The sequence below is a fragment of the Nyctereutes procyonoides genome, unplaced genomic scaffold (assembly GCF_905146905.1).
Source record: "Nyctereutes procyonoides isolate TBG_1078 unplaced genomic scaffold, NYPRO_anot_genome, whole genome shotgun sequence".
In the NCBI taxonomy this organism is placed as follows: Eukaryota; Metazoa; Chordata; class Mammalia; order Carnivora; family Canidae; genus Nyctereutes; species Nyctereutes procyonoides.
In genome coordinates, this window is record NW_026575028.1 from 2,876,357 (window position 1) to 2,892,018 (window position 15,662).

The 15,662-nt window shown below is 35.8% G+C and overlaps 1 protein-coding gene across 14 annotated transcripts in view; it reads right to left on the reverse strand.

Moving 5' to 3' along the window:
* The window catches only part of ERC1 (ELKS/RAB6-interacting/CAST family member 1), a 527,112-nt gene that overhangs the window by 315,940 nt on the left and 195,510 nt on the right, over positions 1-15,662 (reverse strand). For all 14 annotated transcript variants that reach the window (XM_055315461.1, XM_055315467.1, XM_055315465.1 and 11 more), the window contains one exon: positions 3,570-3,705. In XM_055315461.1, coding sequence (XP_055171436.1) covers positions 3,570-3,705 — 136 coding nt within the window. The remainder of the gene's footprint in view (positions 1-3,569; positions 3,706-15,662) is intronic.

Below are 15,662 nucleotides of genomic sequence, written 5' to 3' on the forward strand. Positions count from 1 at the left end.
TCCTTATTGCTGGGATTTGCCTAATTTCAGTTTTTTATACAGCAATTACTTATGAATTGCACAATAACAACACCCTTTTGGACATATCCAGCATATCCCAGTACTCAGCCTAGTGACTGTTCCATAATAGGCACTCAATACATGTTTACTGAAGACAGCTACAGATTATCCTGAAATATTATTAGCCAATTAAAATAAAATATGGCTTACAAAAAATATTAATGAAACAATTCAGAACTAAATTTAATACAGAATTAAGTTCTTGAGTAAGGAAAACAGAAAGTTCAGCAAAATTAAATGCTGAATATCAAGAGAAGAGGCACTATAATTAAAAAAAATGATAACAGGAAAGGCTCATCACCAATGTGCCTCACTGTTTTTGTCATTCATGTCCAAATTCATGAATATCAAGTAGAATTGTAAAATAGTTTAGATGTATGGATCATGCTTGAAACACTTTAAATAACCACTGTATAATCAAGTCTTAATATTACTCAAATATATGCCTAAGAAAAGCATTACAAAGACTTTGTTATAAAGGCAGTGAATTTTGATAAGTGTGTGACAGAAAAATTGGCCAAGGCAAGGGTCTGCAACAATACAGGATTAACCATCTCCAAAGTCAATAAGGTATAATGGAAGACATCTATCCACCTTAACCCAGGGAGATCACTGCTCTTTCTTGACCATTCTAAATACAATGGATCACATCACTCATCTCTATGCTGTCCTCTTTCTCAGCCTCTCAGCACCGCTAATATGATGTACTTCCTCCCCTTCTCTGAAGACAATCTTCTCTCTTGCCTTCTATAATGCCACACTCTCCTTTTTCTCTCCCACCCCTCAAATGATCTTTCCATTTTAGTTTCTTTTCAAACACCACCTTCTACCCAACCCCATCTCTACAGGCTCAACTCTAACTCTAATGTTCTTCTGTCAGTATTTTACTTCCAGATGTTATCACTGATTCTTATGGACTTCCGTATGATTTTTAAACTCAAGTCCCCAAAATTACTTATTCTAATTTCAACAGCTTTTCCCTAATGTCTTATATCTGTTCCAGGATTCAATGCAGGATCTCACATTTCATTTAGTTAACATTTCTTCTAAGTTCTTGCCAATCCACCTATAACAGTGTTCAGTCTTTGTCTTTCACGATCTTGATACTTTTAAAGTATACTTTATATAATACACTGCAGTTATTTTATAAAATGTATAAAGTATACTTTTTTTATACTTTTAAAGTATATTTTACTTTATATAATATACTGCAGTTATTTTATAAAATGTCCCAGAATTTGGATTTGTCTGATATTTTCTGATGACTGGAATAAGATTATACATTTTGAAGAAAAAAGCAACACAAAAATGATATTGTATCCTCAGTATCTCATACTACTGGTAATGTTACAACCTTCATTTTATCAAGGTGGTGTCTGCTAGGTCTATGCATTGAACAGTTACATTCTTCCCTTTATAATAAGTAAACATCTCAAGGTATATATATTCTGAGACTATGTCTGCCTTATTATTTCTCAAAAGTTAACTAACTTTCACAACTATCTGGTCTATAACAATTATTATTGAGTTGTTTGTTTCATGGTGATTATTTAAAATCTACTTCCTGGGGATCCCTGGGTGGCTCAGCGGTTTGGCGCCTGCCTTTGGCCGAGGGCATGATCTTGGAGCCCCGGGTTTGAATTCCACATCAGGCTCCTGGCATGGAGCCTGCTTCTCCCTCTGCCTGTATCTCTGCCCCTCTCTCTCTCTCTCTCTCTCTCTCTCTCTCTCTCTCTGTCTATTGTGAATAAATAAATAAAATCTTAAAAAAATAAAAATAAAATAATATCTACTTCCTTCTATACTTATTAATTAGAAATCTTCTTCAGGAAAAAGCTGTCCTTACCAATACATTTGATTATTTATATCAGTATGGACTCATGAATATTTATTTCATTCTATGGATTAAATTAAAATATTATTTATTTTTTTACTCCAATTGTTTTAGCATGAGACATCAGGTGCTCCTTTAGGTTGGCTCCTCTGTGCTTTCCACAAGCCCCCATTCTTTTGTTGAGCACTTTCCCATTTTCTGGAACCACAAGGTTATCACTGTATTTTCCATGCCCCAGCCCTGGAATCAACCACTTCTCTAAGATGCCTTAGTCCATTTCACTGGAGACAGGTGCATAGAAACCAAAATCTGGGTGTTAGTTATGCTTACTGCTTCTAAGCCTTCTTAATGGACATTTAGGAAATACAAGCATGTATAATAACCCCATGTATATATATATATTTCTTATATACATATCAATATTATTTCTAATATTTCTTATGATATTCTTCTTTAAAATTTAAACCTTCATTCTGACAGGCTAGAGATCCAGAAAGTCTCAGTTAAAATCATGGCTGAGCCACACAGAAAACTGTGTGGAAAAAAAAAAAAGAAAGGAAAGAAAGGAAAGAAAGGAAAGAAAGAAAGAAAGAAAGAAAGAAAGAAAGAAAGAAAGAAAGAAAGAAAGAAAGAAAGAAAGAAAGAAGAAAGAAAGAAAGAAAGAAAGAAAGAAAGAAAGAAAGAAAGAAAGAAAGAAGAAAGAAAGAGAAAAGAAGAAGGAAGGAAAGGAAGGAAGGAAGGAAGGAAGGAAGGAAGGAAGGAAGGAAGGAAGAAAGAAAGAAAGAAAGAAAGAAAGAAAGAAAGAAAGAAAGAAAGAAAGAAAGAAAGAGAAAGAAAGAAAGAAAGAAAGAAAGAAAGAAAGAAAGAAAGAAAGAAAGAAAGAAAGAAAGAAAGAAAGAAAGAAAGAAAGAAAAACTGTGTGCATTTAGGTAAATAATTCAATTTCTCTGGGTCTATTTCCTTATCTATAAAATGTGCACAAAACCATCTGCTCCACAAGAGCAATGTAAAGGTTAGAAACAATGAATTACCAGGGCCTACGGCCAAAAGTATTGAGCACATATGGTCACTTATCATACCGTCACTACTCCTATTGTTATGGAGTCTAGTTTCACCTAATTTGTGAATAGTTAGGGTTACACATCAATTATCACACCACTGAAGTGAAAAAGAGTTTATACATCATATAAGACCATGAAATATGCTCTCTGAATTGAATATTTAAAAAGAAGGGAAAGAAAGAAGGAGGGCAAAAAGGAAAAGGCAGGGGAAAGGGCAAAAGAAGAATGAAACACACAGAATGAAGTTAAATAGATACGAACCAAGTTTAGCAATGCAGTTTGATGAAGTTAAATGGCAAACAGTAACACCGACCCCCTGGAACTTAAAAGAACCCACTCATTAAACTGACATTAAACTTACCAATGGAATGTGATCAACTTGAAGCAAGATGAACTTTCTCCTATGCTGAGGTGTCCTCACAAAGCTGTGGAATAAAACTTGCCCTTTCTATTTAAAGCCATTCCTTTATTGCTAACCAGTTGGTCTCAGAGGAAGGCAGCAAGCAGGGTTAGAAAGAGAAAAAAGAGGAGGATAAAGATGAAGAGGAAAACAACATGCAATTACGGATCAAATCTCTTCACCCGATCTTTTCAGACTGTCCTCGAGTTCTAACCTGTAGTTGTTGGGAGCTGTCATTGAGATTGTCCTCCCTTCGTCGAGCCTCCTCAAGCATCTGTGCACTCTTCTTCTTTTCCACCTGTTCCTTGTGCTTCAGATTCGCTACCTTCTTATTCTGGTCCTTCACTTGCCTATTGATAAAAGTGAGAAAAGCAAAGCTTTTCACATATATATATGCACAGAGAAGAATATTTTCATTTACAAATTTATACCGCTGACACCAAGGAACAGCTGAAAACCAACAAAGAAGTCTTGCTGCAAGATTTTTCTAATAATTCAAAATTCTTTCCTACCAAGGGTAGCAAATTGGTAACAATGATGTTCAGAAACTATGTTTAAGCATGTACTTTACGAAGCACAAAACCATAAAACAAAAGAAAGGCATGGGATAGTCTGAAATGACAGGAGAAATCAGTTCAGAGATTTATGTTGGAAATAGGAAAAGTCTAGTACTGGCATCAATGCTATGAAACAGTAGATCAGCTGATTAAGAAAAGTTTGGAAACCTAACTCTAATTTTACTATTATTAAATATTTCAAACTTTCAAAAGACTATAAATGATATATATGAATATGAAAATAATGATATAGTCTGCTTCTATTTTTCGGTGTACTCGCATGCTCATAAATAAACAAATAAATCTTTTTTTTTTTTTTTTAAGAGAGGGTGCCACATGGGTGGCTCATTCGGTTAAGCATCTGCCTTCAGCTCAGGTCATGATCTCAGGGTCCTGCGATCCCTGCTCAATGGGGAGTCTGCTTCTCCCTCTCCCTCTACATGCTCACCCAGTCTCTTGCTCCCAAATAAATCAATCAATAAATCTTAAAAAAAGAAAAGAATGATATAACAATCTGGGAACCTAGCTTAAGCAACAGAACATCTTACCTAATTCAGAAGTTCCCAATTATATTCCACTACCTCCATACTAAAATAAGGATGACTATATTCTAAATGATGTGTTTAAAAATCCCTTTGCTTTTATTATAGTATGCTACATATAAAGGATATTTCACTTATTTTGCATACTTTGAAATTCATATGCAGTTTATTAAGAAATGATTTTTTCTTTTCCATACATGTCTTGAGATTCACACTAAACAATGAGTGTTAATGAAGTTTTTTCAATCCCCTCAATTTTCACTAAAGTATAAATATAAAAAAATTGTTTCAACCCATTCCCAAAGTAATGACCAGTGCAGTTCGTTTTTCTTACTATTATATACAATGCTGCTAGATATACTCTGATAGATCTATGCAAGAGTTTCTCCAAGGCATGGGCCCAGACACTGAAATGCTAGGCCATACAATAAGTATACCTTCCAATTCACTATTTTCCAAAAAAATTGTATTAACTTGTATTTTCACTATAGTACACAGCAATATCTGTTACACTTCTAGGAAATGAGTGACACTTGGTACTCTCTGACTTTCAATATTAACAACCTGATAGATATAAATAGTATCTCGTCATAGTTTTTTTAAAATTTTTTTTTATTTATGATAGGCACAGAGGGGGGGGGGCAGAGACACAGGCAGAGGGAGAAGCAGGCTCCACGCAGGGAGCCCGACGCGGGACTCGATCCTGGGCCTCCGGGATCATGCCCTAGACTGAAGGCGGCGCTAAACCGCTGAACCACCCGGGCTGCCCTCTACTCCCTTTTGCACTAAGATTTTTGTTTTGGGGTGTTTTTGTTTGTGCCTCTTCACATGTCTCTCTCTGCCTAGCATATAAGTAGTCATCCTTCAAAGAGAAGTTCAAATGGCAGCATTTGGCAAAGTTTTCTAACACTCCCCTGAACCGAACTGCTTCATCCCCATGTCTGCACCTGGACTACAGGTATATTATAGCATACATGTAAAGGGAAATATTTTCTAGATTCTCTGTTCATAAATTATAATACTTAAAATTCAAAAATATTAACTCTAGAGTTACAGATTAAATATAAGAAAAGCTAAAATATACAGTGAAATTCAAATTGCCAATATTGATTTAATATGCAGGCAAATCACTACTCACAGTATATGTATGGTACTTACTACTATGGTCCAAGTGCTTCTGAGTAATAAGAAGATTAAATCGTCCCCAAACTTTTGTTTGTCAAAGTGGTTAAAGACAAGTTTGCTTCCTACAGTGCATCATAACATCATTTAAACTTTGCCTGAAATAAAAGCCACTTTCTTTTCTTATTGGTCCATTGCAATTATATCAGTAATATTTGGTAACAATTAGATCATAACACAAAATGAATACGGATAAATATGCTAGTTACAGGATTTCACCCAGATGACCCAAAATACGTACATGTGTGTTTTAGACTGTCAATGAAAAGAAAATACAAAATCAAAACATCAGCATGGTAAACTCATCAATCTCAAAACATGTTCAAGGTCCCCAGGGATGTGAGAGCCCCTGATGGGAATATAAAGATAAGAGAGAACTATGGATTAAATATTGGTTTACAATTCATTACTTATGTGATCATTAGGCTTTCTAAGCTGCAGGGTTGATTTTGTTTGTTTGTTTAGCTTTTAATTTGTGATACAGAGTGGTTATGTGGGAAAATAATGTATGAAAAATGCACAGCAAAGGATTTGGCAAAGAGCAAGAAGCTAGTGACATTCACTGTCACACATGCCCACAAACATGAATATCTAACTTATTATATTTTAATACATAAATTTAAATACCTAAATTCCCCATACATTAACCTGCAGAGAATCACAGAATATGCTTTTCCTATTTTGCAGGTGGTAGGAAGGGTGTGTATATGACTGAATGTTCTGTGTTTGAACGTTAGTCTAGCATTATGTCAGATAAAATTCTATAAGAAACATCTTTATGAGGATCCCTGAGTGGCTCAGTGGTTTGGCGCCTGCCTTCAGCCCAGGGCCTGATCCTGGAGCCCCGCGATCGAGTCTCACATCGGGATCCTTGCGCTTCTCCCTCTGCCTGTGTCCCTGCCTCTTACTCTCTCTGTCTCTCTCTGTCTCTCTCTCTCTCTCTGTCTCTCATGAATAAATGAAGAAAATCTTTTAAAAAAAAAAAAACATCTTTATAAGTTTCTCATCATATACCAAGTACCTTAATGTTTATCATCAATCTTTTCTTTCGTCACCTATTCAAAACACTTTCATGAGGTTTTATTAATTCAACTTCATAGACAAAAAGCCCAGACCTTCAATAAAGTTTAGTAATTAGCCCCAAATCACAATTTTACACATTATGGAAATGGTACTCAACTCCAGTCTGTCTGACCGCAACTACCTTATACTCACCCTCTCTGCTATAGTAATTATAAGTGAAAATTGCTTATTTCATAACATTTCCGAAACCAAATATTGATTGAATATGTCTTACATGATACATACAAAAATCAGTGAGAAGGTGGAAAGGCATTGCTTTATAGAGCTGTTATCTTCCATGGCTTCCTTTGTTCTGAAGAAATTCATCCTTCATTATTTTTTTCCTCTTTCCAAAAGAGCAGCATCTATCTTACCATTCTCATATTGACTCATTTCATCTTTTTTAATTGAACTCTTCAGCCCTAAGGTTGGGAGCATTGCTATGCAGTTCTGCCTTTTAAAAACTACATGTTCCCTCCATTTGAAATGATGAGTGTAAAAAATAATACTTTATTCTACCATAGATTTGTCTCTTCATTTATATTAGATGGTAGATGTGAAGGTGTACTGTAAACTTAGAAACTAAATAAAGGTAAAACATTTTAACTTTTTAACTTTATGTAGACAGCCCAAAAAGGAGCCAAAGGCTTCAGGCAGAAAGAGTCAGGGAATAATTCTACATCCTATAAGAAATTACCTCAGGGCACCTGGGTGGCTCAGTCTGTTAAGCATGTGCCTTTAGCTCAGGTCATGATCTTAGGGTCCTGGGATGGAGCCCTGCATCAGGCTCCCTGCTCAGTGGGAAGCCTGCTTCTCCCTCTCCCCGCCCCCAACTCATCTGCTCACTGGCTCTATGTGTACGTGCGTGCTCTCTCTCTCTCTTAAATAAATAAACAATATTTTTTAAAAAGATTTTATTTATTCATGAGAGACACGAGAGAGAGAGAGAGAGGCAGAGAAACAGGCAGAGGGAGAAGCAGGCTCCATGCAGGGAGCCCGATGTGGGACTCGACCTGGGGTCTCCAGGATCAGGCCCTGGGCTGAAGGTGGCGCTAAACCGCTGAGCCACCGGGCTGCCCATAAACAATATTTTTTTAAAATTTACCTCAAAGTCATACGGTTGCCAAAAACTAAACCAAATACCAGGTCACAGGTAAAGGTCAATCTCACCAAAGGGTAGAACTCACATTACCAATTAATTAAAAAAAATATGCCTAAGGCATTGCTTGGAAGGATGGGCTGTGGAATGTAAGATGGTCTATGTTTCTCTAAGCTTTAATAGCCTGCAAAGTTCTTTACATTTCATTACTCATTAAATCAACAAGTATTTGGTTAAACAACACCATCAGCTGTCAAACACTAGGGATATAAATCCATGAATAAAAATAATTCCTATTCTCAAAAACCTCCCAGGCATCCAAGCAAATACAGTATATATACTGAGTACTACAAGAATATACAGAGGAAAGGGACCTAACCTTATCTGGAAGTAGGCATGATAGTGATAATCAGGAAACACTTTCTGAAAAGTCATTCAGGAACTTCCTTAAGGGATCATTCCAGGTTACTAAGCAGAGGATATAGTAATAGGTAAAGAGAACTGTACCAATAGAGCCCTGATGTAAAGGGAAATGAGTTATGTTGGGGGAAAACCATACTCAGTATGACTACAGCTTACTTTTTTTTTTTGACTACAGCTTAAAATTGGAGGACAGTAGAGAAAAAGGAAGCTAAACTTAACAAAAAACAAATAAGTATTTTATGCTAAGCAAGGAACTGGTATTTATCCCAAATGCATAAGACTTTGTGTAGAGAAATGATACAATCAGATTTCCAAAATTTAGAAAACACACTGAAGGGGAATCATAATTTGGGGGACAAAGGGACAATTAAATAGCTTTTATAGCAATGAAAAAAAAATCAATTTTACTTTGCCCTGAAGTTACATTGATAAACTAAACTAGTAATGATAACAGCTAAGCTACTATGCTTTATACTAACCTCTTTTAAATCAGGTAATGATAGACTGAGCTGATAGACTTTTCCTCTTACAATACATTCTATAAAAGTTTTCTGATTATTTCCAAACTAAATTATCATGATCACTTCTCCAAACCCATTATTCCTTGCTTCTAGTTCTCTTAGAAAATTATCTGCAAAGAACTCTCCTTTTTACATCTCAATTCAAAGATCACATATGAGGGGCACCTGGGTGGCTCAGCTGGTTAAATGTCTGCTTTCAGCTCAGGTCATGATCCCAGGGGCCTGGGATCGAGCCCCACGTAGGGCTCCTCACTCACTGGGGAGTCTGCTTCTCCTTCTCCCTCTGTCTCAGCCACTCCCTCTCTGTTTGTGCTCACTTGCTCTCTCTCTCTCTGTCAAATAAAGAAATAAAATCTTTAAAAATAAAATAATCAGATATGAAGGGAATCAATTTTTGCTACCACTTTGAAAATAGTTAAGTTTTACAAGCTTAAGTGATTTTTGAATTTAGAAACTCATAACTAACATTGAAATGCTTAATACAGAGACCAAATAGCTAGCTACAGCATCTTAATGTCTTTTGTGGCCAGCGGGGGCATCCCAAACACAACAGAAACAAAATAATCGCACCTTAAGAAAAACGAAGTTAAGAAAATTAAAGCAGATACATTTCTTCCTGCCTATGACAAAGGTTGTTCTTCCATTCCACTAGACTTGTATTGTCTTCACTGACAAAGACCAACACAAATCACCAAACACCAACAATGGATAAACACTGCAGCTTAATTTTTTTTTAGAGAGCGTAGTATCAATGTGTATGCAAATAAACCAAATCACCTTAAAACTGACCATTAAGATTACTAATTTCCTCATCTTCATCTCCCAGTCTACAATCTCAAATTCTGAGATCTCGAAGTCATATAGGTTATAGAAACTGGAGGTTGGAAAGAAAGTTTATGCAAAAGTGTAATCCGTACCCAAGCAGCTATCCTGAAGTTTTGTGATTCACTCCCTTCCCCTTGCTACACTCTCAATTCCCTTTTACTCTTGTTACACTGCTCAACATGTTTTTGTACATAAAATGACAAGGTAACAGGGGCCAATGAAAATGCTTTTTAGTATCCTAAAAAGTTTAACTTGCCTCTGTACCTATGCCAATATGGCGCTTCAGATGGTCTTTAACAGAGGCAATGGGTGGTACTGCCATCCTGAAATCAATGGAAAATGGATTTTTTATAAGTTCAAAATATGAGCTGATATAGAGAAATCAACGGGGATAATGTTAAATGTTGGTGAAAATGTTTTAAAAAGGATAAAGATCAATTCAAAAATATTCTTTCATAGATAACCACTGTTCTAAAGCCTTGCCAGTCAAAGCAATCTCCGTAGCTGCTTTGACTGTTAGAGCTGTTAGAAATGTAAAAAGCCCAGGCCTTATCCAAACCCACATCAGAACTACATTTTAACAAACTCCAATACAATTTGTACATTAAAATTTGAGAAGCATGGTTCTAAATTACCTTACCAAATAAATCATATTATCTAAAACGTTAAGCTGTCATGGAGCCCCCCCGCCCCCCCCCCCAGCAAGGCTTAAAGTATTTTGTGAATCATCAGGGCAACACCCAGAAATAATCTTGTCACTACTAGGGTGGATACAAACAGGCTACAACTGGCAAAAGAGTGGCAATTCTCACCAAAGTATATAACACATTCAATCCAACTTCTGACCTTCACACTCAGAGGAGCTAAAAAACATAAACTTAAAAAATCTATCAATCTACATATTGCATCTAGACCTCACAAGGACATACAAAACAAGAAATAGAGGAAAGTTAAGGTATGTGGTAAACATGAAATCTGAGAAACTGAATTTGTATTGAAGACTGTGCCATAAAGTGGCAATGACCCTGATGAGTAAGTCCACTAATGCTGAACCTCAATTTTCTCATTTGTAAAACAGGAAAATATCATCCATTTCTTACAGTTGTTATGATCTGAAGTGAGATAAAGAATGAGATTCAGATAAAGAATGATTCAGATAAAATACTAAACTCCACTCAAATTTATATTTCAGATATGTGACAATGTTTTAGTATAAGTATGTCCTGGTACTTACAAGACATCAAATACTAAAAAAAAAAATAGTCATTGTTTATGTGAAATACAAATTTAACTGATATCCCAAATGTGAATTTGCTAAATCTGGCAACCACATAAAATTCAAATTTTAACTAACTGTAAATTTAGCCTTCCTCCCTTCTCTATTGAATTTACCATCTTTAGCTCATGTACAGAATGCCAGGTAACTGTCTACAGCTGCTACCAAGAAAAAATACCTTTGCCACTTCTCGATGCATGATAGCACAAAACTCAATACTTCTCAATAGAACAGTTAGGTAGATCAGTACAAGTATGTGCTCACACTTTTTTTTCTACTATTTTTTCTCACACGTTTTTTCTACTATTCATTCAAAATAGTAACACTATATTTCAGGAGTAGTTAATGGGAGGGTGTGGCAACCCACCACCCTTGTGTGACCCAATCCAAAAACACTAGGCAATATTCTTGCTTGAAAGGAAAGAAAATGAGGAAAACTCTCTTGAACAATAAGGATGTTTTAAAAAGTCAAAAGAATGGCAAATAGGTGCAAAAAATGCAATTAACAACAGATCGTTCTCCTAGATTATAAACTCTTGTCTACAAATAACTCTCTGAAACAGAACAAAGTCAAAAATACTCTTGGGCCTATAAAATCCTGAACACTGCAGCTAGAAAACAAAAAGGAAAAGAATGAAGCCTTCAAAATACAGACATATCTCTTCTTTGTAAATGATACCTTATGAGATTTTAGTGCCTAGTCAGACAATAATGAAAAAAACCTCTAAGATGTGCAATCAGAGAAATGGCTGGTTGACAAAGTCAGATTTTAGAAATTAATGTCGAACTCTTTTATCAAATTAGATGAAAGTAACAAATAACTGTAACAACAGGAATACATCTGAGCAACACATCAAGTATTTAGCTTTTATTATGTAATAATATAGGCACTCTGGTCTAAATGCAGTTGATAGAAAGTATCCCACAGACTTCAAACATTTGAAGACCAGCCTGCAATAGAGGCACTGCTAAATAAAATGGGGTAATAATAATATTGAGCCCAATTTGTGTATACCTGAAAGTGAGTAAAAGAGATATTTATAGGCTTCACTTATTGAATGTCTTGCCTTTAGCCAAAGTTGCTGCTAAATAAAAAGTAACAATGATTCTGAATCAAATCATGTATTTTCATCTATTCATGGAATCATTTCTTTGCATTCCTTCTCTGGAGATAATGTCATTGAATAGTAACGAAAGACATGTATATATGTTTAAGGATAGAGATCGTGAATCTTCAGTCATCACTCTAAAAATCTCTCTGCTCTGTATTAAATGGAAACAGGGACAGAGGAAAACAGGAGAGAACAAGAGAGGAATAGAGGAAGAGAGAAAGCAAATAAATCTATTCAAATCAGAAATGCTTAGTGGAGGACACTAAAAAACAAATACTAAGGTTAAGTGTCACTACTAACTCAAAACAGGTGGTTAAAACATACATTTAAGAGTTAAGTATCTTGCCCAAGGTCCCATAATAAAGTTATCCAAATATCTAATCTAATCTTAATCTAATCTTAAACTATCAATACTCTCCTGATGATCTGCTCAATTGGACTTGACAAAACAGTAACTAAAATGGTGAAATGCTTCTGTATAGAAAAAATACTGCAAAAAATAATTTCAACCAGGAACAAAAAAGGCTTTATTACACACTACAACCAAAATTATCTTTGCTACTGGAAAAATAAATAAAGATCATTGCCCCTGGGGCACCTGGGTGGCTCGGTGGGTTAAGCCTCTGCCTTTGGTTCAGGTTGATCCCTGAGTCCTGGGATCGAGTCCCTCATGGGGCTCCCTGGTCAGTGGGGAGCCTGCTTCTGCCCCTCCCCCTGCTTATGCTTTTTTTCTCTCAAGTAAATAAATAACATCTTAAAAAAATCATTGCCACTGTTTTATTTTGTATTCCTTGGAAAATAAACTTATTTAGAAATAAGTATACTTCAATGGCATTTATTGCTAGAGTAAAAACTACTAAAATGAACCAGCTAACAATATTATAATTAACATAACTTATAACTCAGAGAATTATGTATACAATAATGGCTTCCAAAGACAAATTATTCCAGGGCAGAGTTTTGTTTAGAGATATTTAGATCAAAACCTGTCATACAAAAGACACAGTGATAAAACCTCCCTGTAAAAATATGTCCACTTGATGCTTAAGTCAGAGATGAAAGTTCTTCAAAGACAAGGCTTCAATGGTATTTTGTTACTAAAGCTGAACTGTGTTCAGACTATGCCATACTTGGAATTACATAAGGAGAAAAACACTTACAGTAGAAAATGGGAAAATCAGTTTTTAAATACAGTATTTGGGCTTGCTATTATTATTGCAAACAATGTAAGATTTGTTCTGTAATAAATATGGTTTGAAATAAAAGTTCCATAAAAACTTAAACAAAATAAATAAAACTGGGAGTAGTAAGGCAGGTTAACCAATAATGTAAGTGAAAATGAAATTTCTTACAAGAACATGAGAAAGCCCAAAAGTTAAGGAACATGTATAAAGAAGAAAAGGAGCAGTGCCTGGGTGGCTCAGTTGTTTAAGTGTCTGACTTCAGTTTGGTCATGATCTTGGGGTCCTGAGATTGAGCCCTGCATCAGGCTCTGTGCTCAATGGGGCATCTACTTGTCTTTCTCCCTCTACCTTTGCTTGTGCACACACACACTCTCTCTAATGAATAGGTAAAATCTTTAAAAAAAGAAGAAGAAAAGCAAAACAGACTGAAAAATGTCAATGAAGTGTTAAGAGAGCTAGCAGAAAACAATGTCACATAAACTACAAAGAAGAGTTTCTAAAGGAAAAGAGATTATAATATTTAAAATCCCAAAAAGGTCAGTAGGCCCAAGACAAAGTCACTCAGTTTGGCAACCAGTATATCACTGAAGCCATTTTAGCACAGCAGTGAGAGAAGAATCCAGATTACATTTGGAAAACAAAGATAGGGCAGCCCAGGTGGCTCAGCCGTTTAGCGCCTGCAGCCCAGGGCGTGATCCTGGAGATCTGGGATCGAGTCCCATGTCGGGCTCCCTGCGTGAAGCCTGCTTCTCCCACTGCCTGTGTCTCTGCCTCTCTCTCTCTCTCTCTGTGTGTGTGTGTGTGTGTGTGTCTCTCATGAGTAAATAAATAAAATCTTTAAAAAAAAATAAAAAAAGGAAAACAAAGATAAACGTGGAGGTGGTGGCAGGGAGCATAAATGATTATTTCAAACACTGTGCAAGCCTGCAGAAAAAGAAAGATAAAAGTAAGGTAGTGCACTGAATTGAGGCCAAGGAAAAGATACTTAGATTATTTCCATTTCTTTTTAAGGATGGGGAAACTAGTATATGTTTTATATTTGGAAGAATCTGTGGAAAGGAAGAGAATATAAGTAAGGAGAAGTTCATTTATAGAGCAAGAGTCTAAAAACTGAGAATAGGGTAAGAATAAAAGAGAATAGGAAAATTTAGCCTTGGAAAAGAGCTGGGGCATGAGATCCACTGAAATAAAAGGAAGATTAACATGAGTGAAATTAAAACCCAGGACTGTGGATACCCTAAAACTCTATTTACCAGGCAAAGGGAGGTCATCTGCTAAGAGAGAAGGAGGAGGACAGTGTAAATCTGACTGGAGAAGCCTCTTTATAAACTAGATTAGTATAAAGAAGTATGAAAGAAGAGCTTACTGTGTTTCTCACTATTTACAACTCACACAAATTGCTTTTCTCTTAAATGAATCAAAAGTAAGGGGACTTTTTCAAAAATATCATTTAGGTTATCAATTTAAACACTGAGAAGAAATACCAGGGAGCAGAAATGGGAAAGGGAATCTTTTTTCCTAAAATGCTTCAACATCTTATCTTTCTACCTATATAGAAATATAGCAACTGAAAAGGTAAGTCAAGTCTTAAAATACCATTACAGAAGAAATAGGTTTCCTTTTCTCATTTTCTACACATACACAACTTTGCACTAGGATTCTACTTTGCATTTTCTATTAATAGTGGTAAGAACCAATAAGAACAGTATAGTGTTTTAAAGAATCTGAAATATATCACCTCATGCTTCATATGCCGGATCAAATAGGACTTGATGAAAAATGCAAAAAGGAGCTCTATATATCGACTGTTTACCCTGTATCAGATACTGTTCTAAGTGCTATTTATATGAACTCATTCAATGTTTACATCAACCCTTTAGATTAGGTAATTATCCCAATTCTACAGATGAAAAATCTACCTAAGAAAATTTAAGCCATCTGGAGCTCTATGGCTCATACTCTAATTCTGACAGTAGAGTACATAAAATACATAAAGTCCTGAGGTTGAAATGAGAAGATCTGGCTTCAGATCTAAGTTCCACCACTTACTAGTCGGTTGACCCTAGGGAAATCATGTTCCCTACTCTTAGTTCCTCATCAGAATGATAATCTGTCCTGTATAACCCATATGCTATCTGTGAGACTCCAAGACAGGAAGGAGGCTTTTATAAACAGTAATATATATGATGATACCATTACTATTAGAAAACAGCTGCTAGGTTAAGCACATACAGTCATATCATTTTTGGAACCATACCAGAAATTCTCATGCCTTCATTTACATTTCCATGCTCACATGCAAAAGAAATAACTTCTAAAATTCATGTTTCAGGGGTGCTTGGGTAGCTCAGTTAAGTGTCTGACTCTTATTTTTTCAGCTTGTCATGATCTCACAGTTATGAGATCAAGAACCACATCGGACTCCACACTGTGCATGGAACCTGCCTGGGATTCTCACTCTCTCCCTCTGCGCCCCCCTCAAAAAAAATTCATGTTTTCAATTGTGCTGTTAGCTTTTCTTCCT